At 37.8% G+C, this 26,969-nt stretch overlaps 1 protein-coding gene across 1 annotated transcript in view; it reads right to left on the reverse strand.

The window, feature by feature from the left end:
* Positions 1–1,757: 1,757 nt before the first annotated feature.
* DNER (delta/notch-like EGF repeat containing) overlaps positions 1,758–26,969 on the reverse strand; it is a 137,813-nt gene continuing 112,601 nt past the window's right edge. Inside the window, exons 11-15 of the mRNA XM_010568423.1 lie at positions 21,125–21,247; positions 17,705–17,818; positions 16,475–16,606; positions 10,413–10,659; positions 1,758–2,851 (exon numbers count right to left, since the gene is read on the reverse strand). Of these exons, the coding sequence (XP_010566725.1) occupies positions 2,740–2,851; positions 10,413–10,659; positions 16,475–16,606; positions 17,705–17,818; positions 21,125–21,247 (728 nt within the window). The 3' untranslated portion in view covers positions 1,758–2,739. The remainder of the gene's footprint in view (positions 2,852–10,412; positions 10,660–16,474; positions 16,607–17,704; positions 17,819–21,124; positions 21,248–26,969) is intronic.

Below are 26,969 nucleotides of genomic sequence, written 5' to 3' on the forward strand. Positions count from 1 at the left end.
TCTTAGGCCAACATCATTGAAAGCCCATGGTAGCAGATACAGGATGTCAAGAAAGGTATTCTGGATTTCTGAGATGCAGTTGGCATTCCCATAATTCAAACACAGCATGGTGTTACTAACCTGCATATTCACCATCCAGCCATTCCAAACAGAAGGGAGCAGTGCTTCTGTCGTGGTTTAACCCCAGCCAGCAACTAAGCACCACGCAGCCACTCACTCACTCCCCCCCCATCCAGTGGGATGGGGGAGAAAATCAGGAAAAGAAGTAAAACTCCTGGGTTGAGATAAGAACGATTTAATAGAACAGAAAAGAAGAGACTAATAATGATAATGATAACACTAATAAAATGACAACAGTAGTAATAAAAGGATTGAAATGTACAAATGATGTGCAGGGCAATTGCTCACCACCCGCCGACCGACACCCAGCCAGTCCCCGAGAGGCGAATCCCTGCCCCCCCCTTCCCAGTTCCTAAACTAGATGGGACGTCCCATGGTATGGAATACCCTGTTGGCCAGTTTGGGTCAGGTGCCCTGGCTGGGCATGAGAAGCTGAAAAATCCTTGACTTTAGACTAAACACTACTGAGCAACAACTGAAAACATCAGTGTTATCAACATTCTTCACATACTGAACTCAAAACATAGCACTGTACCAGCTACTAGTAAGACAGTTAACTACATCCCAGCTGAAACCAGGACAGCTTCCCTTCAACAGTTAACAGTTCTATTAAAATATGTTTTCATTTGCTTTCCTTTACAACAGTTCAACTTTGGCTCGTACCTGCTGCATTTACTTTTTTTTTTTTGGTGGTGAATGAGAACATAACTTTACAATAAAAATTACATTTTAGCAACTCCGACAGCTTGATTTGCAATAGTTTGTCTACCTCTTGTCAGCACTAATTGTGCAAGATGTGGAAAATAATTAAATTGCTATGACTGTAACCAGAAGCTGTAATAATATACAAAATTCAAAATTAAAAGTAACATACCAGATACTGCCTTGTTTAGGTGGGTAGAGTGTAAAACCAGTGACAGCTTTTTTTATCTTTACAATTCTTAATTACATTTGTCTTTAGTGGCTGATCTGAGATGTGGAGATGTCAGCGGTTGCAAGGAAAGGGAAGGACTGCCTGAGACAACGGCTGTCCTTGCACAGAGACGATCAAGGTTCCTGGTGACATCTTTTTTCTGTCTGGAAATGTTATTTATGTGAAATATGAAGATTTGGATGCATTCCAAGATTTCCCAACATGAGGAGGTCAACCAGAGCTTAGACCTTCAGTGCTTATCAGCCTGTAACATAACAGTACTGACTAGATGTAGCGCAGCATCATGCAGCAGGATCTATAGGTAGCTAGAGCAATTTGCCTCTGTACCATGCAGTCTTGGCTTCCCCAGTAGCAGGCCTCTTTGAAACACAAGGTCAGGTCAAGCCTACTCACATAAACAGGTTGTACTGTGACAAAACCTTACTCTTGCTATAACTTAGAGCCGAAATTTGCAATCAGATCCACTCAGGAAAAGGTTGTGGTGCATATGGATGGCCTGGACTACAGGACTGTATCTTTACTCTGGTGCTGTATTTGTCTCACTTTTCAGATATTATCTTGATAATAAAGCCCATTTTTTCCTTTTCAAATTAACAGCTGGAATATCTTCTTTTGGCATTATTTATAGCACATTATATGCTCATGTCCCTTCAAATTTATAGACAACACTGCACTTTCCAATGAAGAAAAACAAAGAAACAGCTGCAATCTTCACTTGATAACATTTATTCAATATTTTCTGAAATAAGCAAGAATTTTAAGAAGCCCATAAGCAATCAAATACAGCCACAAAAACCCCATACTGATCCTAAGTAAGAAGCACTATGAGAAATACACAATATTTCATGAAACAATACTGTACATCAACAACCTTTAGGAAACAAACAACTCAAACCATATGCTTAGTTTACTCACAATATAAAAAACTTTAACCTTTAAAGAAAAATATAGATTCAGTCCAATTGTAGGATCCAATCCCATGCCCACTGAAGTCAATGGAAGTTCTCTCATTGATTTCAATGTTTGAAGGATCATGCCCTTACTTTGCCTCAAGAGGCACTTTAATTATTATACAAGGCCTAGCCTGAATACTATTACAAAAATGTCAAACATGAACTCAAGAGTATGTTTCAGCAACTTTCAGGAAATAATGGAGAAATAGGTTATCTATCCATGCATGGAATAAGGCAAAAGCTAATTAATTCGGATTAGGAATAATAATTTTTACTAGTTTCTTTTTCACAACACAAACATTTTAGACTTTTTTTAATTAATGGATGTATTATATATCATATTATGCTTCACATTTTTCCTACCTCTACTGAGAAAGCTGGCACTGACATGTCATAAAGAACTCCTCATTAATTATTGTTTTCTTTTCTGTAACAACCACAAGAAACTCATCTGGGTTTAGTAATAGTGTCTACCAAGAAAAAAGCACACACTATCATAAGCTTATAGTTTATAGAGCTCAAGGTACATTAAAATGTAATTCATGAAGTTCACAAATTCTGTTTTAAAATATTTTTCCAAACTAAAAGCTGCAGAAAATTGGTTCTTAAATATTCTACAGAAAATTCTGAAGCATCTAATGGTTTAAATTACTTATGCTTTCTTCTTAAAAATATTTAAATTAGGTTAGTAGCCCATCCTTTTGAAAAATAATCCAAAAAAGAAACACTAGATTACAAATCTTTTGTCTTAATCAGTGTAACCAAAGGTTTGTCATCTGGGCTGTAATCTTCATAAGCAATGGGGGTTGCATCATACATTGCAGGTCGGGATTTCTTGCCAAACCTGGAAACAAAAGAAAGCTTTTGGTGACAAACAGAAGTATGAATGAGATAATGGCAACATCCCACTGAGTTATGGCATGCAGTCAGGAAAAAAACCCAGAGAGCCTAGATAAATTCTAAATTGTCTTGCAACGTGCCAGAAGTACAGAAGTTTAGATATCTGAACTGTGGCTTTTGAAAATATATGTATAAAATAAAAAAAATAAATAAAATCTTCTTGCAAACAAGAAATAGATTCCATATCAAAGGCTACAGGAATTCTGCTGCAAAATTCAGCCGTATCAGAATATGGGAAGACTGTGGAAGGTGAGAGTGAAACTGATACAGTTTCAGCAAGGCCAAAATTTTATTTTAGAGCGTGCTCTAACAACCAATATTAACGTCAGGTCATATACATTTACAAAAAGTAAATAATAGGCAACTATGTGACATCTGCATTTGGAAATGCAAGTTGTGCACTGAATTGAGTTACAAGCTATAGACAAAGCATTTTAAAAATGAACTTGGAAGTCTTTGCTCACCTGACATCCACTTGAGAAGCACATTTAAATTATCAACATGCTGCACGCTATTTGCAACACTGGCAAAATTAATGGCAGTTAGGATATTGCAACACCACATAAACATACTAATTCAGCAAAGGTTCACAAGCAACAGAATCACATCAGCAGCATGCTCCTCCTGGGCAACCATCACTGCTAAGAACCAGGCTGTATCTGCCTCTGCAGAGAACTGCTGTGTCTGTATCGTTGTGGCCCCAGTGCTGGCACATCCAGAACTCCTTTAGGTGCCTTTGCACCACACAGACAGTCTATCACCCTTCTGATCATTTATTACGATACAAAAAATAGTGCTAAGAATGCGACCTGAAAGTGGAAAAATTATTAAAGTGTTCTGACTGCAATTACAGGAGCTTTAAATAACAAAAAGGATCACAGGAAAATGAGGCCAAAAAAAAGGGTCAAGTCTGCTTTCCTTATGGACCTGATGCAGAGAAAGTATTAACACAGAAACAGAAAGACTTATTTATGTAGTGATCCACACTAAGGATTCTTTCTATACCCTTCTTATGTACAAAATTAAGTCTATATTAATTTAAGTTGTGCATACTGGAAGGGGAGATTCAGAAAATTCAGATTTTGAGGATAATATTTAGACCAAACCAAAACTAACTTGATTTTCTGCCAAGATTTTTATGCAACTTCCTGACTGTTCCAATTTAATTCTTGGCTGTTTTCAGTGATCTAGAATTGTTGACAAAACTAAAATGGCTGGACACATTTTCATCTATATGGTGGAAATTTCATTTTTCAAAGTACTTCAGCTGTCAATAAGGCCACACTAAATACATTTCTATGCATGAATGTCTGCTTTCTTCTGTAGTTTACTTTAATAAATACAGACAGGGTACGTTCGCTCATCAGCGTCATGATGGATAAACCTGATTTTCTGTAAATGAGATAAAATTCCAAGAATTGAATGAAGGAATCAAGTTATGGCATCTTACTAGATCAGAGGCAGCAATGAATTCTGAATGACCCTTTTTCTCCATCACTCTCAAGGGTTTAAAGGAAATGGAGCTTTGCATAGATGCAAATGATGATGAACATTCTCCAGTGATTTAAGTAAAATTTTACCCTTTCTGACAGGTAGAGAACACATGGCTTGTTGCACATGGTGAAGCAGTACAAAATCTGTTCTCTTGTGTAGGTCAGGGTTGACATGTGCCCCTAATTAGAAAATGCTGAGAAAAGACCACAGCACATGTGCTAGTTGTTTGTGGCCTGGCTGAGCCATCTAGCTGGTAGACCACACTGCTTTGATCAGGCAGTTCAGAAGCCAGTCCCTGCTCGTAACAGTAAACAGAGTTAACACAAACCTCAGAGGTCTCAAAATAGGATTGTTAAATGGGAAGTCTTAGTTCAATGGGCGTGTATCTGGTAGGATTGCACAAGGATGCTATTTTATCATTTAATTGATGACAAAAAAGAAAACATAAAACAATTATCAATACAATCTTCAAGAGACAATGATTCAAGGACTAATAAATAGTGAAAAAAAGCAGGTCCCTGCTACAGAGTGTACTGGCTCAATTAATAGGCTGCTTGCAGCCTACAAACAAACAATACAAACAATACAACACATACAAACAAATGAATAAAGATTTCTTCCAGTGCAACCAAATACAAGAATATTCATCTAACAAAGAGTATACACTGTGTGGGGAAATCTCAGCCCTGGGAAGCACAGAGTCTGGAAAGAGACTGGAGGGATATGATGGTTAATCAGTTTAACACTGGCTTTAATGCCATACTGTGTCTGATGAGCAATTATGTGCTTAGATCGGGAAACAGAGCGTATCAGAAGTTCTGTGGCCTCTACATTTAGCACTGACATGTCCATTCATGAGTGATGATAGTGTTCCAATGTATATATTGGAGATATACACAGAGATACTTACCAGTGGCATAAGGATCATCACAAAGTCAAGTAAATGACATGAGAATTAGAAAATATATTTTGCAATGAAACATTGAAAAAGAACAACCTGCGTGACTTGACAAAGAGAGACCGAGGGTTCCATCACAATTTTGGGGACAGTATATATTCAGTGTAGAAATTCTTCTTGGCACAGGCAGCTCCATGCGTGCATGTGTATATACGCGTGTGTGTGTGACAGGAACTGCAAATTCTACTTCACAAATGGAGTGGGGATGCCCTTCCACTTCCTTAGAAGGACATTTCAAAAGATGGCTAACCATAGAGTCATCAACCTCAACAATTCCATTCAAGTAGAAGACTTTTGAGAACATTGGATGGCTGAACCCCAAGGAAATGGTATCCTCCAACTACTGTGGGATAGGCTGGAGTTCAAAGTTTCCCAGAAGCAGAAGAAAGAAACCATGTGTTGCTACTCTGTTCAAAAACAGCAACTGGTATAAGGAGTCTACAAATAAAGTTTAAACAAGAGAAGGAAAAGAGGGAGACCAAAAAAATTTTTTTTTTTTTTTAAAGTATACCCATAGGAGGAAGGGATTATTTTTCCCTCCACAGGAGGAGAATGAGAAAATCAATTTCCTCTGCATTATTCAGAGAAAAGGCCATGTGTGCAAGTGGTACTTTGCGTTCCTTAGTATAACTGAAGTATAATCCTAGAGTTCCCACAAAGTTGAGACTCTGGCAGAGAATGTATACAAGCAATTAGCATGTACTGTGGAGACCAGAGTACTTGTGCATATGATCATACTTTCACAAAGAGGTAGCTGACTGAACCTCTTCACTGAAACCTATGTCAGGAAATGGTAAGAAAAAGGCATGTGCTGAAGCTTATCAGATTCAGGAAGCTTAGGACGTTCCAGTCTAACACAACCGACTTGAACACAGGAACATGGAGAATGTGCAGTGGAGAGAAGCTCACCCTGCTGTGACAAGATGACTTAATCAGAGTCTGATGAACCAGACTCTTCAACCCACACATAGACAGAACAAGAGTCAGCACGTGAAAGTAAAAATTAAAGAAACTACACTGTAAGTAGTGCATGAAGTCCACTGCTAATTAATACCTAGACACACAAAAAGTTTACAGTAGTACAGTCTCTCTAACCAGATATTTTGTGAACTCAGTGTGGATGCTTCTCTAAAGTGAATGATCCAGTTTAATAACAGATCCTGGTTCCAATTCAGTGAAGTCTTATGGCTGCAGTAGGCAGTTGTCAGCTATTTCATTACAGTGTTCTCTTCTGGCTTTAAAATGTATAAGCTTTAACATAAAAGGAGTATTTATTTACTGTCTGCATCATGAATATTAAAGAGCTGTGCCTCACCTGGTTAGAAAACTTTCTTGTTCCAAGCTGCTAATCCTAAGAACATTCACTAGAAGTAGACTTTTATTAGTAATGATCCTTGGGCACATTCACTTCCTCTTACAGCAAGTGCCTTGATTAGTAAAGATCAAATTATAAAAAATGATCAAGAAAAAGACCTGCTGAGGAACATGAACAAGTAATTTTAAAATAATTTACTGAATATGCAACAGGCATCCACACTCCCTGGACACCTACTGACTTTAACAGAAACCTTACATTTAAAGAAAATAATCTACTCGCTATTCCTTAGGCCTCCATTTTCCAAAATTACTAATAAGCTTGGGTATCTAACTGGGAAAGGGAATGATTTTCAGAAAATGCTGAGAATCTATTATTTGAAAGTAGATGCCTTAGATACAGCAATTCTGAAAATTCAGATCTTGGTAATTTTAATATGCAGATTTAAGGGTTTATGCAAAAATAACTATAATAAAGTTGTGCTCCTTTTCCCGGATTGAAATTACCAAAGCAGTGGTTTATGTCTTCCTGAAACCAAAATAAACACAATAATCTTCACACTAAACCTCTGTGAATTACCTGACTTGGCAGCTCTATCCTGGATTTTTATAAGGCATCCATTCCCTGAGAGGCAGAGAATTATTTGGAATGAAAACATTTATTTTCATTTGTATTAAGTAGAAACACCTTTCCCAAGACAGGGAAACCCTTTATTGACAGGTTCCAATAATGTTAATTTTAAACTGCATAATATGGATCTGAAAAATCATCATGAATATATCCTAGTCTAAGAACTTCTTTGGAGGTTATTCAACCCCCATGAAAACTTGTTCTTCTAAACTTCGGCCATCAGTAATAAACACAGATTCATTCAGAGTAATCCAGACAGTAGCGATAAAGACCTAAGTAGTCCAGCTTCCAAGATTTGAAAGATTTCATACAGGAAATCTTTTACCATTTCAATTACCTGCCAGTGAAACTGTAAAATGCAGGGAAAATTCAGATTTAAAAGATCCTGCCTTGCTGGTACACTTTTCCTTGGTACCCTTAGATAGAAAGCTGCCAAATTTGCTTTAAGAAATAAGTAAGAAAACCCAGGTGTTTCACACTGTTCCTCAGAAGACCGGTTCCAGTCCTTGGGGAAGTTCAAAGTACCACTTCAGCAAGTAGTAACTGAACAGGATTGACACATTCATCACTGCTGCAGTAGTAGAGGGGAGATGTTTAATTTCAAAGATTAACAGTATCATTTTGCACCTTGCTCTCCACCCTTGGAGATGTGTAGTACGTAACAGTAGACATTCAGAAAGCCAAATAATAAAAAACTATAAAGCTTTTTATGGGCCATAAAGCAACTCTCTCCTCTCCCAATACACTACTAAAGGAAAAAGCAGTTCTGAGGGTGTGGATGGTGCGGAGATGCTGAGCTCCTACTGGAAGAGATGTAAGGCTAAGTGGCAAAGGAGACTTCAAGGGAAGACTTAAAAGAACACTGATTTTATTGCTATGTTAAATCAACTATACACATCTTTCTTTTTAAAATATTTACTGACTAATATATTTTGACAATGAACAAATGTTTTATTGTAAATCTAGTTGGAACAGTTTAAAGAGCTACTGCCCAAAGCTGCAACATGATTAGCTGAGTCTGTAGGAACTCCTCATCCATTTCAGATGACTTTGATGGCTTCAGCGGTGGTACAAATTAACCTATTTAATTTGTACTGAAACAGAACTGGAGTATTTGGAAAATGAATTACCAGCAATCACCAACCAATATGCATGCATTTCTCCATGTCAATGCACAGGAATGTGTCTCCCTCCATTCTTTTAAAATCATTTTAATGGTAACACACATGAACACTCTTGTTGGAATTTGAAGTGAGCTTGACAAATCGAAGAAATAGGAAAAAGAAACAACAAAAATGAAAGTTCTACCCTATTAAGAGAGATGTCAAATACAGAAGAAACATACTGGCTAGGAAGCAAAATGGCACAGAGGATCTGGGGGTGAGGAAAAGGTCTAACAGGTCACAAAATTAAATCATCAGTCGCTAGTGTAATGCAAATTAAAAAAAAAAAAAGGCAAGCAGGTTTCATTTTCAGATGTATGAACAGGAATGCCATAAATAAGATACAGGAGGTGATTATTCAGCTGATTTGGTACAGGTAAAGCTTCAGCCAGAGAACTATTTTCAGCTTTAGGGACCACCCCTCAAAAAAAGAGAAGGACAATCTGGAGTGTGTCCTAGGGAGACAATAAAGAAGCTGACATGATTCAGAAGGAGATACTAGAATGGGTTAGTCTCGTCTAGGGAAGAAAAAGGTTGTTTTGCTTTGTTTGGTTTTATTAGTTAAGGAAAAAAAAGGGGGGGGCAGGCATGACACCTGATGTACATGATTACTATAAGGTGAACAGTGATAAATTATTCTTCATGACAACCTGAAGAGCAGTAAGAAAGAAGTAGCCTAATTCATAGCTGTCATGGTTTACCCCCCAGCCAGCAACTAAACACCACACAGCCGCTCACTCACTCCCCCCCACCCAGTGGGATGGGGGAGAAAATTGGGAGAAGAAGTAAAACTCGTGGGTTGAGATAAGAATGGTTTAATAGAACAGAAAAGAAGAAACTACTAATGATAATGATAACACTAATAAAATGACAACAGTAGTAATGAAAGGATTGGAATGTACAAATGATGCACAGGGCAATTGCTCACCACCCGCCGATCGACACCCAGTTCGTCCCCGAGCGGCGATTCCCCACCCCCACTTCCCAGTTCCTATACGAGATGTGATGTCCCGTGGTATGGAATACCCCTTTGGCCAGTTTGGGTCAGGTGCCCTGGCTGTGTGCTGTGCCAACTTCTTGTGCCCCTCCAGCTTTCTCGCTGGCTGGGCATGAGAAGCTGAAAAATCCTTGACTTGGTATAAACACTACTTAGCAACAACTGAAAACATCAGTGTGTTATCAACATTCTTCTCATACGAAATCCAGAACATAGCACCGTACCAGCTACTAGGAAGACAACTAACTCTATCCCAGCTGAAACCAGGACAACAGCAAAGAAAATCAAGGTTGGATTTTAGGAAAGCTCTTTCTATCTCCATTCAACTCCTTTGGAAGTTTTTAAACACAATTGTTGGCAGGGAGCTAGGTATAATTAATGCTATAACAGTGCAATGGCTTACACTTGAGCTCTTGAATCCCTTCCAGTCCTACTTTTGTATTATTCTGACACGCAGTACCCTGGCTTGCAAGTGCTCCATTAAGTAAAAAAATTACTCTCTCTAGGAAAGTAAGAAAGAAAGATCCTAATTTCAAAGCAAACAGGAGCACAAAAATGAGTGATTTGAAGAGAGTATCACTAAATAACCTGGTAAATTAGTCACTAAAATCAACATGTCTTTGCTGTCTAATCAAATCACTTGTATCAGTTAAAGAGTATTTACATCTTAAACAGAAGATCTTACAGGCTGTGCATCTGTCCCTCTTCACCAGTTACACCAAATAAACTCAGAATAACTCCCTCTGTTTTCAAGGAATTGTACTGGATTATCACACGTCAGATGAGAACAGAAAAGGGATCAAAAAAGAACAACGAGCAATGCCGGTGATCCTGTCTATTCAAAGCAAAGTAGCTCATTCTCTGCCAACAGCAGTTAGATGCACTATGCATGGACTGAAATTACATACCGTAACAGATTTCTTTTAAATTACCATCCCCAGAACAAACCTGGCATGTCGGATAGAAGCAATTGCACTACTGAATTCACTGTCAATGCTTCTACAGTTGTAAAATTCTTCATAGGCTGGCCTGGAAGAGCCTTGATATTCGATGCGGCTGATGCGACATATTCCCACAATCAGAATGATCAGCATCAGGACAAATGCTACGCAGAGAGCCCCAATTATGATGTAGAGGGAGTGACGAGGCATATTTGTTAGACTCTCTGCCATATGCCCAGACTTCCACTGCAGATCTGCCGATAAGAAATAAAAGGTTATCATTACTCAGTAATTTATATCCTTCCTGCTGAATAGAATTCTTTTATGATATTCACTTTCAATATTTCTGTGGAGATGTTTGAAGCTAGGGCGATATGTAATTTGAACCTTCCCAGGCTCTGTTACGGCTATGTCACCATGCCTAACATGCAACAAATTTGAATAGCACTATCTTGATCCTTCACCCATCCTCTCTGTAGATTTTTAATGTCATATAGGAACACTTATCTAGTTTGATCTCCTGTATAACCCAAGTCATAGAAAGTCATCTACTTATTCTTGCATTATGTTATAATACACTACAGGCTTTCTAAAGGCAGACAGGTTTTATGTAAACGCTTCTAGTAATCCACCAATTCTCTGTGCAGTTTGTTTTAATAGTTCTAACCCTTCCACTAAAATGTGTGATTCAAAATGTATTAAACATGCTTGGTTTTTAATTTGAAACACAGGCTTTTGTATGCCTATCTCCACCAGATTGCAGAGACTTCAAAAACAGCATTTCAAGGACAAAAAGGGCATCTCATAAGGTGTTACAGTACTGAGCCCACTAGAGTCTTCTCTCAAGCATAATTTCCCTGAGAGGTCTCAAAGCAGACCTTAAAGTAAAGCCAATCTGGAAGAGGCTTCTTGCATTTATGTATTCCAGACCTTCTTTATAAATATTCTTGATGCCCAAACTATTGCCTATCAATGCCAAACAGATTGTCTATCAATTGCCTATGTCCTCAGATCTGTTTTTCTCTAGCATGGGTCAGAGTATTTCTAATTAACCTGTACTTCCCTCTAGGTTCATTTTTGGCAGTCTTTTAAGCCTATGGTCTCATAAATTATTTCAAACCAGGAACAGACTTGAGTCATTCTGACTACAGAAATCTGACACTTTGCAAAAGTTATTTCTAGCAGGTGACTTCCTTTTTCGAATGGTCTTCTGCTTTGCACTGGTTTAAAAACTCCCTTTACTTAATCACAGTCTGGGAACAGAGCTATCAATCACATGCTTTGGGAATGTTAAGGTATTCTTAGAAGCCACCTCTTGAGGATGTTGATGATGGCAGATAACTGATTTGAGCACCTGTGCTGAAATCATAAGTTTAGTGGCATCTGATATGATGGATGGATATGATCTCCATCTATGGTAGAAATACAGGGAAATGTATAAGTATGGGGGGGGGGGAATATCCATTTTGGAGGAAGGTAGGGAGAAAGCCTGAAGCTGTAACATGTGGGATTCACCTGGGCAGAGTTTGAAGAAACGGTTGCTCTTTGTTTACAACAGTAAAGGTTGTCCCAGAGCACCTCTGTGCTTGGGCTTGCTTAGACTTTTTGTTCACAAATGTGAGCCAAGTTTACAGGACTGACTGCTTGTTTGTGTTATCTTTTTCAGAGATCAGTAAAGTTTTGATCAGCCTGAATCATTCAGTGATTTAATGTTTCTAAATTGCTGTTACTGCAATTTGCCCAGTCAGGATATGAGGGAGAGAATACAGCTGTGCTCCGTGCAGTTTGGGATGGGTTTCTATTTCTGTTCTGCAGCATATTTGTCACACACAGTGGTTTCTGTCAGGTTGTCAGACTAGGCCAAATTCAGATCTGACGTGCGCAGATATATGGCAAGACAGTTCGGATTTAGATTCCGTGTCTTCCATCTCTGGATGATAAGGAGAGAAATTTCTTCCTTTCTTCCTCACCAAATAAAAATATAAAGATTAACAGTTTATACTCCAAAGATTAGAAAGAACATATGACAGCTCAAAATCACAGTATTCCCAGTTGTCATAGTCATGTTCATAAAATTATTAAGAATTAGATTTCAATGCGCATCACACTAGAAATTCTACTAGAAATTCTTCGTGTTAGTTTTCAAGTAACCACATGGTTTGGCTTACCTTGGTAAACACATTAATAATTACAAAGGTGGCAAACATATATAGATATAATGGAACAAATAATCAGCAGGCATTAAGGAATTTGTATGAGACACTTTGTAAGCATTTTTACATGCTCCATTAAGTTTTTAGGCAAATAAATTTCATTTTGAAAGGAAAAATATCCTCTTTATAATTAAGACCAATTTAATACTGTTTAATTGGAATTGCTCACACTGGTAAGGACCATAAGATGATATAATAAGTATCACAGTTCATCCAGGCAACATACATCTTGTCTAGTTTGTTGTACATACAGCACCTGAAAATTAAAGAGTACAGTTTGACAAGAAGATAACCCTGAAATCCTGTTAGGGTAGTCACTTCAAGCAGATAAAACAGCTGGTGAAAAAATGGGGAACTATTAAGAGTAAACAGAGAGTTGTTCTACAAAAAAGACTAAGTACCAACAGCCTCCTCCATGGCTAGTAACAGAAAATCACAAAAGAGAAAATGCAACCTATTTAGTCAAATGACTCCTGAACACCAGCTTGTACCCCTCTTGAGAAGCCTGAACCCTGGCTTCATCATGTCTTCTTCTAGCATTCAGAGGGATGGTCCAATACAAAGGAAGTCAGTATGCAGCGTTTACAATTAATTTCCAATATATTATTAACCATTATGTAGAAATTGCTGAAACAATATGATAAATATGACACGGAGATACAGAAAGATGAACAGATGCAGATTAGTAATAGATTCAATCTCAGAGCTGAAGAGAAATCCACTGCACCATTGACTCACACTCCAGTGAGATCAGAAGTGCTGCACCTGTTTATAAGAGAGCTGGATATGGCCCTTCTAGATATGATTAGAATTGGATTCACATCAGTTGGTCAACTCGTAGCTCAGGGAAAGACAGTGAGCACAAAGATCTTCCCATGGATACATAGTTCTGTAGAAAAAAAATCTGCAGATCAAAATGCTTTTAAATCCTTTCTGCAAAGTGATTTCTTCAAAACTCAATCCCTCTCTATTTGCATAATCTTTTATATACTGGTTAAAATCCAAGTGCTTTAGGAAAGCTTCCACAGCTTTGCATATAAGCCACTGCATTGGTTAGAGAGGCTGCATGTCCATACTTATATCTGACTATTGTGAAGTATCATGGTGTCCCATAACAACACATCATTTTACTTTGATGCTCTGTCAAAGTGACTTCAATAACAAGGGAACATCAGACATTTGCTGATGTTAAGCTTATTGAAGAAACTATCGGTAACCTTCAAATTTTAAACTTAATTGTTCTTCAAAATGTATCTATGTGACTACACAAAGATTTTTTTTTTCCCTGTTTTCATTCCTTTAAGACCAATCCAAACCAGAATGTTCTAGATTGCATTTTTTATATAGCCTATTTTATTATTATTACATATAAATACTCTATTAGCTATCCTGATTTGTTGGATAAAAACCACAATAATTTCAACCTCTTCAATTGAGAACAATTGCCATGAACAATACTATATCATTTAGTCTCTAAATATTGAGATGGAAAGAAAAGGTCTAATATTTCTGGTGGAGAGTTAAGTGTTATCAATGCCACTTAACACTCAGATACTTCCCTGCCTCTTGTCATAGCAGTAACAAGATAAAAGAACAAATCAGTCAGTAAAAGGCTTAAAGCAGCAACAACAAAGTACTGTTGCTTCTTCCCATAATTTTAACTTACACAGTTTGCAAGTGTATAATACAAGCAGAAAATCCAAGTTCTTGAGGAGCAGGCAAGGCTACTGCAGTTCAACTATAAACACATGCTACATGTAGAGAAATAACGTACTGAGACAATCCCTGTGCTCAAGAGAACAAAGTTTAAGCAGAGTTTTATCCACTCTCTCTCTCATACACTTACAAACAAGGTCAGAAGGGAGTTCATATTGACCAACCACAGATGTAAGCTTGAACCTACCTGTCATACATAGTGCTTAGGGGCATGCGTCCCTCACAGGGGGAAGCAGGAATAATTGAGTAGCTGGCCAGTAGAAAAGGCTCCTTCCACTCTCTGTTCTGCATCTCTCATTTTGCCATGTGTTTATATGCACCTCACTATGTATCTGTGGTGCAAACAGCCAAATCCTTAGTGACTAGAGCATGACAGCCAAAGGAGGACTCCGGAACAAGCATCACTGATTTCATATAGCACATCTGCAGGGCTCAGAAAGTGTGCAAGTCCATTTGTTTCCCTTTGGCATCTATTCATTCCATAACATAAGAGAAATGTAATTGTTACTACATTGAGGTACTCCAGGAAGTATGTTTCCAGGATGATTATTGCTTTCTCCAAAAACTAAACACACCTGTCTGTCAGCACACTACTTATTAGCTAAGGCAGGTAGAATTACACTGCCTTGCTGATCAGCTTGGATATGCATGTTTCAGGTATCACTAACAGCAGCCTTGTCAGTAAAAACTCATCTGAGCATCTTTTAGCATGAGTGATATGGCATACAGATAGCACACAATATCGTGCTCCCAACATCACAATGGTTCTGTACCCCACAGGGAAGTGTGTGTGCCATTCACAGAGACAACAAAAAGGCCGTGCTGTCACCATCTCTGGGCTAGCTAGCAATGCTCTTCTGCAGTCTTGGCTTTCAACAGAAAGCACTGAAACTGAATTCACAACCAACAATTACAGGGAGAGAAGGTCATAAACCTGTCAAGATAAAACTTTTGTGTCAGTCCAAGTGTGAACAGAGTTGTGTTCTGGGTTAAAGTAAGGACTAAAGTCAAGAATAGAAATCAACTTAAAAGTAGTCGATATGTTTAAGTAAAGTTTAAGTAAAAGAGAGTAAAAAAGAGAAGCATCATATGCTCCTTGTGTAAATGAGAGAGAGAAAACATTTTTTATTCCAGCCTTTGTGTAGGTATTTTCTCATGAATGTACACTAGGAGCTTTCTGAGTCCCTTCTGTTTATTTTTTTAATCTGTTACCTACCCCTGCAACATTAGCTGTGCTAAGTGGTGTAAATCCCCTCACACGAACTTGTGTATCTGTATAATGACTTGAAGGGATCTATGACCACAGTACCTGAGCATTCAAGCAGTTAAATACACAGCTAAACTCCCTAGTAAAGACAACATCTGTAGTCCAAGAACAAGACATCAGGGAAATACAAAGCAGCTCTGTGAGCAGCAGAACGAATGAAGCCTAATTTCTGTTTTAACTCTTCCACAGTTGGAAGAGGGTGCACTTACCCTGATGCTTTTCTCTATACTAAGAAGCGAGATTACACTGAAGCTGTTCCTTCACTAGACCCACCAATGAAACCTCTCTAAGTCTTACTAAATGCTTAGGAAATATTTTGTTTAGGAGACCTTTGCCATTGTAACAAATTTGGTGGAAATCAGCCTATGGTTGGAAAAGTTATTCCTGAAAAAGCTGGTTAATGCATGCACACACAAATCAGCACAATTACACACAACTTATTTCCTTAGGTAAGCAAGTTCAAAATTGTTTTGCTGAAACATCTCTAGAACTGCAGGTGCTCAGAAGTCAGTACAAGTCTGTTACGACCATGCTTATAGCTCTGTGGGAGTACACTTTACCCAAGGTAAGTATGAAAGTAAGTTCTAAAGCATAAGTGCAATTAAAAGGCAAACGGCTTAGTACCCAGCTGTGAGATAACATCTCTGGCAATCTAGTCCAACACAGCTCAAAGTAGTGTGCCCAGAAACAGAATTTTCTAACTTTCACAGCCATTTTTGAAATGTTACAGCCTAAAATAAAACGCATTTAACAGAACATTGATAATTTACAGATGATTCAGAGTGTTTGTGCAGATAGGTATTAGAGACAAATATAAACTTCTTTATTATAAGGTATCACTCTTAGAAATCTTTAGAAAACTACAAAACTTACGTATTTCGCAGTTTGCACCAACCCATCCATGGGGACAATGGCAGGTGTAACCACCAGGCTGATCTATGCAAGTTCCAGCATGGTGACATGGGTTGCTGTCACAGTCATTTACATCAATTTCACATTCTTCACCTTATGTTGGAAAAAAAAACCCAAGAAAAAACAAACTTCTATATAGTGGGTGCCTCATGTAGCAGGTACATCATCAATCATTTAATTTTTCTCTAGCTGCAAAACACCTTATAACTCAATAGCATCTTTATTCTCAGAACATCAGAAGTGTTCTATAACGATTTCAAGAAATAAGTCTTACGTAGTGTCCAAGGAACTATTATCCTCGTTCAAGCAGGTGAAAACAAAGTGTGAGGGCTAAGTGACTTGACTAATCTCACCCAGATTATGTGTGTCTCATTTCTTTAAGTTCCATACCAAGAAAAATTGGTATAACAGTCTATCATGTATATTCTGAAGTGCTATACAATAATGTACATAATAAGTGCCTCTGAGAAACAGCCACTGTACAATGGAAAGCTAATTCTTTTTTAAAAAATGCCCTTTAAAATTAGAACAGATCAAAAAGCGCAATTTGATCTACAAAACAGCTATGAATGAGTTTATCTATTACTATCACGTTGGATATTACCTTACATGAGTAACAGAGCATCAGGTTGTAATTATTTTAACAGCAGATATTTGGATTACACCAATCATGTCAGCTTAAATAGAAGGCCAAAGGATTAAATGGGCTGCTTACCATTACTCTGAAAGTGTAAATTGATTCATAACAAGCACTTTAGGGCTTTTAGCAATTGCATATTAAGTTAACGGAATAAGTTGTTTCTTCAGCTCGCAGTAACTAAGGTCAATGTTAAAACATTTTCCAGCTTCAGCACTGTCCAATTAGTATATTGGCTTACCTGGAAGTCTTCAAAGTGTTATTTTAAAAATGCAATCTAGTCTCAAGCAGTAAGGTCATAAGGCACGTTAAATAGCTGTTAGCTCAGTGAATTCTCTTTAGTAACAGGCTTTCTTTGCTGCAAAATTTTTAAAGTTCAAAGCAGTTGCAAGTAATACTGAGAACTTTTCATTCTCACCAGACTGGTTACAATTCAGCAAAGTCCAAATTAATTTGTTTCCTTGAAAAGACACAGTCTTACTTGGTATTTGTCTTCTTTTGGACACAGTGAACACTGACAACTAGACGTTCTATGTAATGTACAAATTACTTGCCTGTATATCCAGGTGCACAAATACATGTAGCATTTAGACCTTCGCTGTCACAAGTGCCACCGTTCTGACAGTTGATGTTAACACAAGGATCTTTGTATAATTCACAGTGCCTTCCTGAAAAGGTAAAATTAGTAATTGCCATTCACATGACCTATACTGACAGCATGAAATCAGTACATACGATAACTTAACTTCACCTGGATGAGCACAACGATGTGCAGCCTCCAAACCTGTCCTATTAGGCTAATGCCATAAGACTAAAGCCATATATTTTATAGCTGCTAAACTTTTTACACACACACCTGCTCTCTGCTCTTCCCACCCACTGAGGCTTTGGGATAAGAGAGGTGGGACAATTTCTGTTAACAAGAACTGCTGGAGTGTCTATGGAAAACCAATGGTATAATAAAGCATAATCCGATTAGCTATCTAACAGTCTTCAATAAAATGTAAACAATAATTGTCTTCAGTAAGAATTTTATGTAGTAACTTCTTTAATAATATACATTAGCATTCTAAAGCATCTCACTGCCTTTCGCAGGAAACTGAGGAGTAACTAAGGCAATAAAAAGAGAAATTAATTTATTCAAATGTACAGCTAAAAGTAAATAATTGGGCTGCTCAACTTCATGCCACTAGCTTCGCTCTTTGATTCTCAGGTGTAGGCTATGTGAATTCAGCAGCTTTGCTTTGCAGAAGACAGTGCAAGCTGTATCTGGCATACAGAACATAAAGCACAGCAGATTCCCACCCAGGGATGGGGAGAGAGGCTCTACTGCTGCTCCTACATGCATCATTTTCTCTGGATCTACTTTTCAGATAAAAATAGAAAAATCAATACATGAACAATCTAATCAGTGCATTGATGGCACTGAAACACAAAAAAAATAAATGTACATATGTGAATAATGAATGATTGGTGGGACTTCATTTATAATACATCTACTACAGTGAAATTAGCTTGCAATTAAAATACCTGCCTAAATTTAGCCTTTAATGTAAGTTTTAAGTCTAAATCTAAATCTTATTACCAGTTTGTCTGGGAATGAATCCAAAGTGACCACTTAGCTAAAATCCTAAGTTATCTTCAAGTTTTCCCATTCTTACACTTTTTACAAGAATTTCAACAAACTGAAGAGCAGGACAGGATTCTGAATGCTTCCATGTGATAAGGCTTACAAATAACAAACACATTTTTCACTTTTTAAGGTGGTTCCTGTTTCTACATTCTTACTGTCCTGCAAATTGTAAAGATGCATAGTCAATAGAAGCATAAACTCATATTGTTTATTATGTATAAAAACTGCAATACAGCTTTGTCATCAGAAAAATGTTTCTAATCATGAGGCAGTGAATGACAGTGAAGAAATTATGTTGCTTGTGGAGATTACGGAACCTACAATGATGGAGGACTAGAAGAGGTTAGACAAATCCATGTGAAAAGTGGACATACAGCTGATCCTGCCTTACTCCTTCCCAATTCTTTCATGAATACCAATTGTGTTGCACTGGAATTGGGCAGTCTGTGAATTTGAATTTGGAGAGTTTGAGATGCAGAACTATACAGAGGTAAAATTAGCAAGAAAATAGTCTTTAGAGAAAAGAATATGAGAAAGAAAAATCAATACCAAAAAGGAAGAAATTGGACGCATAATATATCAGATCTATGTATACAAGTTATTTAATGAGTGAACGATTAAAAGGAATGAACTTTGTTCTCTAGTGTTCAACACTGCAGTTATGTACAGCAATGCAAGCGTACACGAGTTATATAAAAACAATCCTCTCAAGTTAATAGGGATAAAAATACATAAAAGCAACTTATTTCAAATATCTCTATATATTCTCTATATATTCTATATATATACACACACACGTACTCACTTGCTACAGAGCTGCTGAAATCATCTGGTCAGTCTGTCAGCAGCAAAAAGGCAGAGCGCTCTAGTTCGAGCCCCCTGCAGCTAAGCAGCAGAAGCCAGCAGAGCCAGAAGCCCACAGGTACCTGCTGGCGGATACTTCGGACCAGACCAGCGGTAACAGCTCTTGTCTGTTTGCCAGCGCGGGGGTGTGGAGGCAGAAGGGGGGACTGGACATGGGGAGGTCTGGGTTGGTGGTGATAAAATTGAGGCCTCTCATGGCCCGCGTGGTATCTTGAGCTGGGTACCCTGGCTCTATTCATTAGTATCACTGAACACCTTAAGTAGCGGAATGATGAAAGCTCAGTAATCAGCAAAAACTGCTTACAGGACCAGGTCCCCTGCTTTCATTTAAAGCAAAACGGGCTGCGCACACAGTGCTTTCAAGCTGCACGTACAGGTCAGATGAGAACAGAACATGAAGTCATAACATTATGGTTAAGTGCTCTTTAAACTGTCATGAAAAGCTGAGGGTCATTTCCTCACTAAGCCTCTAAAATGATGAATTCTGTATCTATTGTCAAAGACCAGCGCCATCACCAGCACAAAATACATACTTAGCCTCAAGGAGCTGTTAAGTGGGCGTTACTTATCAACACAGATAAGGACTGATACCCTTAATGAGAAAATGCTGGGGTAATGTTCCTTAAAACATAGTCATTCTATGTAAAAAATATGTATTTTAATACTAATATATAAAATTACATTCAAAGTGTTCTCACAGCATGATTCGAAACAGAATACACAAAAAAAGTATCATTTTAGCCCTCCACAGAGAGACACATCACAGACAGCTGGTATGTGCTACTCTATGTAAAGCTGAAATCAACTGCAAGATAAAAGATTTTGTATAGCAAAACACACACTTTTCTCCTCTATTTTATAAATTACTTAGGAAATGCTGAAGATTGATTGCATTTGAACGTATCTAGGAAGAGCTGCAGTTAACATTGGAAAGCATTCACAGATCTACTACTGTCTCTGGGCTTTATGGTCTTCTAAATGAACAATTAACATAAAACTTTCATTTTTACTCCTTTGTCCTAATGTGTTTCAAATACTAATCTTTTATTACTATGTTTTTAACTCACTTCACTGGAGAAAATAAATAAAAAAATAATTTGGAAAGCCCTCCATGTGATGGCTCCTAACAATAACTGATGAAAAATTTTATTTAACAGTTATGTTTTCTGTTAAAAACTCCTCACTTTCTAACCATACCTTAAAAACAGCAGAAAAAAGTACACCTAAGAAGAACAGGGAGAAGCCATTTGTACCCTCAGACAAGGACATGCATTCCTCACAGACCAGCTAAATCTGAACTACTCATTTGAATAAAGATTATGGCATCAGGATCCACACTGAAGTCTGTTTCCCTCAATTTTAGATGTGGGTTTTATTTCTGCTCAGTGAAGGATATTGTAGATCTCTGTTTGTAACAGAACCTACCATAAAAAATACATAGAACAATTAAAAAAACAAGAGGCAAACCCTATCCTACCTTCATATTCAGCAAGGCACACACACTCGTAGCTGTTGACGAGGTCTCTGCAGGTGGCTCCGTTCTGGCAGGGTGCAGAAAGACATTCATTATATTCCTCTTCACAGTAAAGGCCGTGGTAACCTAAATCACATGAAGAGGAAATAAAACGAGCTATGAAACACTTCCCAGTAAAAAATAACAATTAAGCAACTATAGACTGCAGGCAGATGCTTGCTAATTGAAATATACTGTGCAGACAGATACATGTTAAAACACTGATTTTAAGGACGCCTGCTCCCCAGGTGAAAATAACAAAAAAAAAAGTCCTGGAAGCACAATGTTCCAAGAGAAGCCCCAGCCCCTGCAATAAACCACAGCAAGGCCATAAGCACGGCAGCTGGTGACCAAGGCCACTAGGAACAATGTGAACACCCGCACTCCGATTGTAAAAAGGAGTAAACTAATATTGACGTATCTCCTAGCCTTCTTGGATCCTTGCATCAAAGCAACTTTTCATCAAAGTAGTGATAATTGTAGAACAGTAGTTAGAATGATAATATATTTTAACTTTAATGCTGTACAATGTCAAAACACCCTAGAAGCATTATGATACTTAATTTTTTACAGTATTGCCAAGCTGCAGGCAGGTATTATGGCTTCATTACGCAGACATAGAAAGTAGAAGCACAGAAATGCTACAAGACCTATTAATGGCCACTGAGTCATTTGTATCATGAGGTAAGAAATAAGGAGTTAATCCACTCAAAATAGCACTTTTCTCATTATTTAGCATGCCATACAATCATTAGTCTTAACACTAGTGGAATTACTTTCTAGACATAGTTTATCAGGTCAAAGTAGTACCTACTCATATTAAGTAACAGCATTAATTAGTACAGTGTAACAGAGGAAATAAACCAGCTCTAATGCTAAAAAATGTTTGCCTGATAATATTGGTTACTCAGTATTAAATATGAAGAATCGTAAGCCTGGTCATTTTGAAGACTATTATATTTGATACCAAGAAGCTTATTTAATTCCTCTTCAAAAGACTTTTGTTAAAGAAAAGCTTCCTCTCTTCTTTCTTGTTACTTTTTTCTTTTCTTTCTTTTTTTTTTTTTAAACCTTTCTTAAGGTAGGGGCTTTCCAACTCCAGAAACAATGTCTAAATTTATAGGCAATTAATACATCAACAAGAAAAAACAATAAAATAGATAGGTCATAATGCTTAGTAAGCACAAATAATGCATTTAAATGCAACATAAATACTGCTTTCTTCCTGACAGGCAAGCATTAGCACAGAAGAAACTGCTGGTGTGTCTGACCAATGAAAAAAGTACCAGGCAATTTGCTCAAGCCTTTCTAAATAGTTGTTTCCCTCTCTTTGGGGGCACAAGGAGTGCTTCACAATTAGCCAAATTACCTTTAGGGGAAGTTTCAGAATTTAATAGATTAAACAGAATATGGTCTTATCTTTTTGAAAGTACAAATAAAAATGGTACAAAAATTTCTACTAAAACATGTATCTTTCACAACGTTTACCCCTTTCCTGGAAATTACAGCAAATAATTGAGTGACCAGACTTTTGCACTGTCTACACCTCTTCAGCTGTTAGCTACATGCTGCTAACAACTGCAAGTCCTAACATCTGACTTGGGGCATCACACAGCCTACCTCCCTCTCAAGCAAACCAAAGACCAGGCAGTTAACAGCACCTGAATTGACTCGATAATTAACACATATTAGTGCTTCAGATGTTTTAGTCAATGGTTTGGCTTCATGAAACCATAGCACCATCTCTTCTTTACCCATCCATGAAAAGGTGGGGATAGAAATTCTAGCCCATACTATTTTCCACAGAGTAATGCCAGAGACACTTTGTACGCAGTGGTTACTGCACACTGTTTTTCCTGTTGGGCTGTTATTTTATAATATTTGCCTGGTACTGAAAGCAATGTAGACTGGGAAAATTTTTATTTGTTTTAAACAAAAGCTTGCCTCTATTTGTCAACTTTGCTCAATGTTCTTGAAATTTCATTCTGATGAAGGTCTACATTACACATTAAAAAAGGCAGTTTCAAATATGCTTTCATATTAAAAACAGTTTCACAAAGAACAGTCATACAGAGAAGATATGTCATGGTATGTTAACAGTACATAAGGAGACTCTTCTTACCCCTACCATGGATTACTTTTGGTTAAATCAGTTAAACATTTAACCTTCTTGACTCATCATAGCTGTTATTCCTCTCAACCTCCTGTTAGTGTGATATAATACCATGAATATGTGCTTGTAATCTATAATATAATATGATGCACTGGAAAGGTGTTTATGTACTTTTTAAAATCTTGATTTACTCATTACATATAGCTATAAAAGCAATAGATGAATGAACATACAATGAATAAAGATGCAACGGGCATGAATAAAGATGCCAGGGAAAAGGCCTAAAATACAAAGTGTAGATTCTGCAGTGTGATTTTACTTCTTCAGATAATCTCTAGTTAGTAGCAAAACTTATAGACATGAAATGAGGGTATCTTTCATGAACAAAGAACCAAAGAGAGGGGCAGATTCTTATCTTAGTAAGTGGTAATCTATATTCACTCTCCTGGTCTAAGTTTTCCCCCAAATTCTCACAGAACCATAGAAAACACAACAAATGCCACCTCCAGACACCATTTCCATCCTCCCTCCCCCTCCTTATTATGGATAATTCAAAATAAAACTGTATGAAGATACAACATGTTAGTACTACACAAGATATATACACAATATTACCCATTTGATTCTGCACCAAATTGTCTTTTCATAGTAAATAGTTAGTTGGACTAGTAGCTTATGAAGAAACATTTCAGAACCACTTTCTCCAAAGCTGTTAGGCAGGCAACACAGAATTAATTATGCAAAATGTTATGGGTTTTCTTATCAGTCTATGGTGAAGGAAATATCTTTATGTAGTGACATTTGTAGCCAACACACAAACCACCAAAATCAGAAAACTTAAAAGAAAAACATATGGGAATTCCCTGTGTTGAACACAGATGTAATCAGACACTTTCAGAAAAAAGTCCTTCCCACTTCTCACCTTTCAGAGGGAACAGAGGGAATTTTGTGACTGAATAGTTGTCTGGTTTCCAAAATCAATGTGAGCTATCGTATCACCTCCTTAGGATTAAGACAGCCCACGCTGTCAGACATGCACACAGCGAGGGAAAGATATTTTCTCTCTCCACGAGAGGGCAGATCTCGCCCACACACAATTTCACCCTCATGGTCCTCACCCTGGAACCAGCAGCTTCCTTCTGCTGTAACTGCTGTGATGGACAAAGTTCTGCTGTGGCACCAGGCACCTGAGGGAAAGGCACGTTTCTTCTCATGGACCCAAGAGGCACCATATCATTCTTAACAAACGTTTCTCTCTGTATTACTGCTTTTAAATTATACTGATATTATAAACCATGTATTATACTGAATTCATACATGTATCTTCAAAAAGACTACATAAATAATTTCTCTATTTTTGTTAAAGAATTTAGATGGAAACAGGAGAATTTTTCACAGACAACTTCAGAATAACAGATTCTAGTATAGTTGCTTCCTCTCTTTCTAGTAACATTACAATTCTGCTGCTTTTACGTTCACAAGCAATTCCAAATACAGCTATTTGCATCTTTTGTGGTGTGTAACAGTTCTTCGGACATATTCAGAAAGAAAGAATTAATACCTACATTAACAACACTTCCCCAGCTGCTGTGTCCTTGAGAAGGGAAAAAAACCCACACTGGGCATTGCAGCTTCAAAAAGGGCAATATTACTAAACTTTTTTTTTCCAGGTCACTAGAAATTGGATATGCCTTCAATAACAGCACCTTCATGGACTCAAGCAGAACTTGCCCATGCATGGTCCCATTCTGATGTTCTCCCTTCAGAGGCTGAGGAACAGACAGGGAACCTAAAAAAACCTCCTAAAATAAAGATGTCCCCACATTACCTTTTCTCCCTCTACATGACTGTCCCTCTGCTACTGGTCTTTACAAAGGCAGAAACAAATCTGTTGCCACTCTACTCTGGATTCCCAAATCCTTCTTTCTCCTTCTTAAGCAACAGGGAGGCAGCCTTGAAGAGGCCAGGATATTTGCCTGATGCTCTCTGGCATGGCCTTCAGACAGCTACATCCCGAGGTGCACTGCCTTTGCACATGGCTATGTTAAAAACTGCAAAGGGAGAAAACGTGAAAGGGAGCACACGATCCGTGTCATGCAGGCTGATGAGGAGAAGCCACGGGTTTTGTCAAAGCCTTCAAGAGCATTAACAGAGCAAAAGATATAGCAGTGCAACCTCTTGAGAATATCTGCACTATCAGGTTAACAAAAGAGAGAGGGAGAAGCTTACTCTCCCTTTATAAATCAATAAAGAACAAAGTGGAAAGCTTTTGAGGCTTTCTTAGACACTAGCTCCTCAACAGTGATTCCCTGGGCTTATCCACACTTAAGACTTCAGCAAATCAAGGCAGCAGGACAAAAATCCCACCTTTATGGGAAGGCCTAATAGGATACAATGCAAGAGAGCTCTATTTTGCAGGCAACAGCATCAGTACATATATATATATGGCTGCTCACTAACAGAGTTGCATGTTATATGGTCAAGAAATAAATGTGTTCAGTTAAAGTCTGAGCTTGTATAGCTATTAAATAAAAGAGAGAAGAGCTGTTCCAGATGGCAGGAAGGTAGGAAGGCATGCTTACCAGCCATGGCCAGACTGCATGGAGGGTTGTCTTAATGTGGAAGTGGAAACAAGATGAGGAAACAGAAGCAATAAAGGGCTCACAGACAATCTGGAACTGGAATTAACCTAAAGTCACTTCTGCCAGAGCTTGCATTTCCTGCCCCAGTTCCAAAATGTGGGAAGGGAAAAGACAGAGGAAAGAATAATTGCTGCTGCTGCAGACAAATGTTGCACTTGCCTCTGCAAAGGCAGTAAGATAAACCTATGCTCCTATAATCATCTGTTAAGCTGCATGAGCAAAAAATCAAGTGCAGAGGAAACATACTCCATGGTACCACTTCAGAAGTTGCCACCACTCTTCATACCTTGTGGATTTTTTTCTGATGCTCCTCTTTTTTTTTTTTTTGTTTTCAATGTTCTATATGTACTATCATATATATTTATAAAGTAAAGGACAGGTGTTAATGTCTGTACATGTGCTTTGCAGTTTCAAACTCCATATTCCTATGCCTTTAAGAAAGCCAAATGCAAAACTTTGTTGCGACATTTAGTCAATTTCTACATAGATCTCTTTGCTTTGGGCCAGACAAAATTAAAAAGAATATATTAAAAATTTGCCTTTGAAATTGATAACAGCAATTCTATTAAAATAATGGAGCATAAAGACAAAACAAGGTTTAAGAGGAGGAAAGGTTTAAGAGGAGGAAGAAACTGCTTTGGGATTCAGGGACTAAATAAATGTTCTGCAAACAGACACAATGGGGTCCCACTGGTTTCACAAACCAGGTTCTAGATGAGAAATCCAACAAATGAGCACAAGAGTTTTTATCAGGATCAGTTCTTTAACATGCGGTAAGCATGAAAACACGACACAAACTATGAATCTAATGTCCAAACACTGGGTATTTCTTTGTTACCTGTAAAGGGCCAGGTGATAAGTACTAATAACTGGGGTGTGAAAGCATATAATTAAAGATTTAAAGGTAAAGTTTCATGTGCAACTGAAAAATCACCCACATAATACAAAGTAGGTATGGTTGCATAGGCTGGTGAATTCCGCAGAGCCCTCTGAGCAGATATTTGAAAAAGAAGTGTATTCAACTTGGAAATAACTTACAGATTTTTACCCCCCC

Source organism: Haliaeetus leucocephalus, unplaced genomic scaffold (genome assembly GCF_000737465.1).
Source record: "Haliaeetus leucocephalus isolate CR32 unplaced genomic scaffold, Haliaeetus_leucocephalus-4.0 Scaffold240, whole genome shotgun sequence".
Lineage (NCBI taxonomy): Eukaryota > Metazoa > Chordata > Aves > Accipitriformes > Accipitridae > Haliaeetus > Haliaeetus leucocephalus.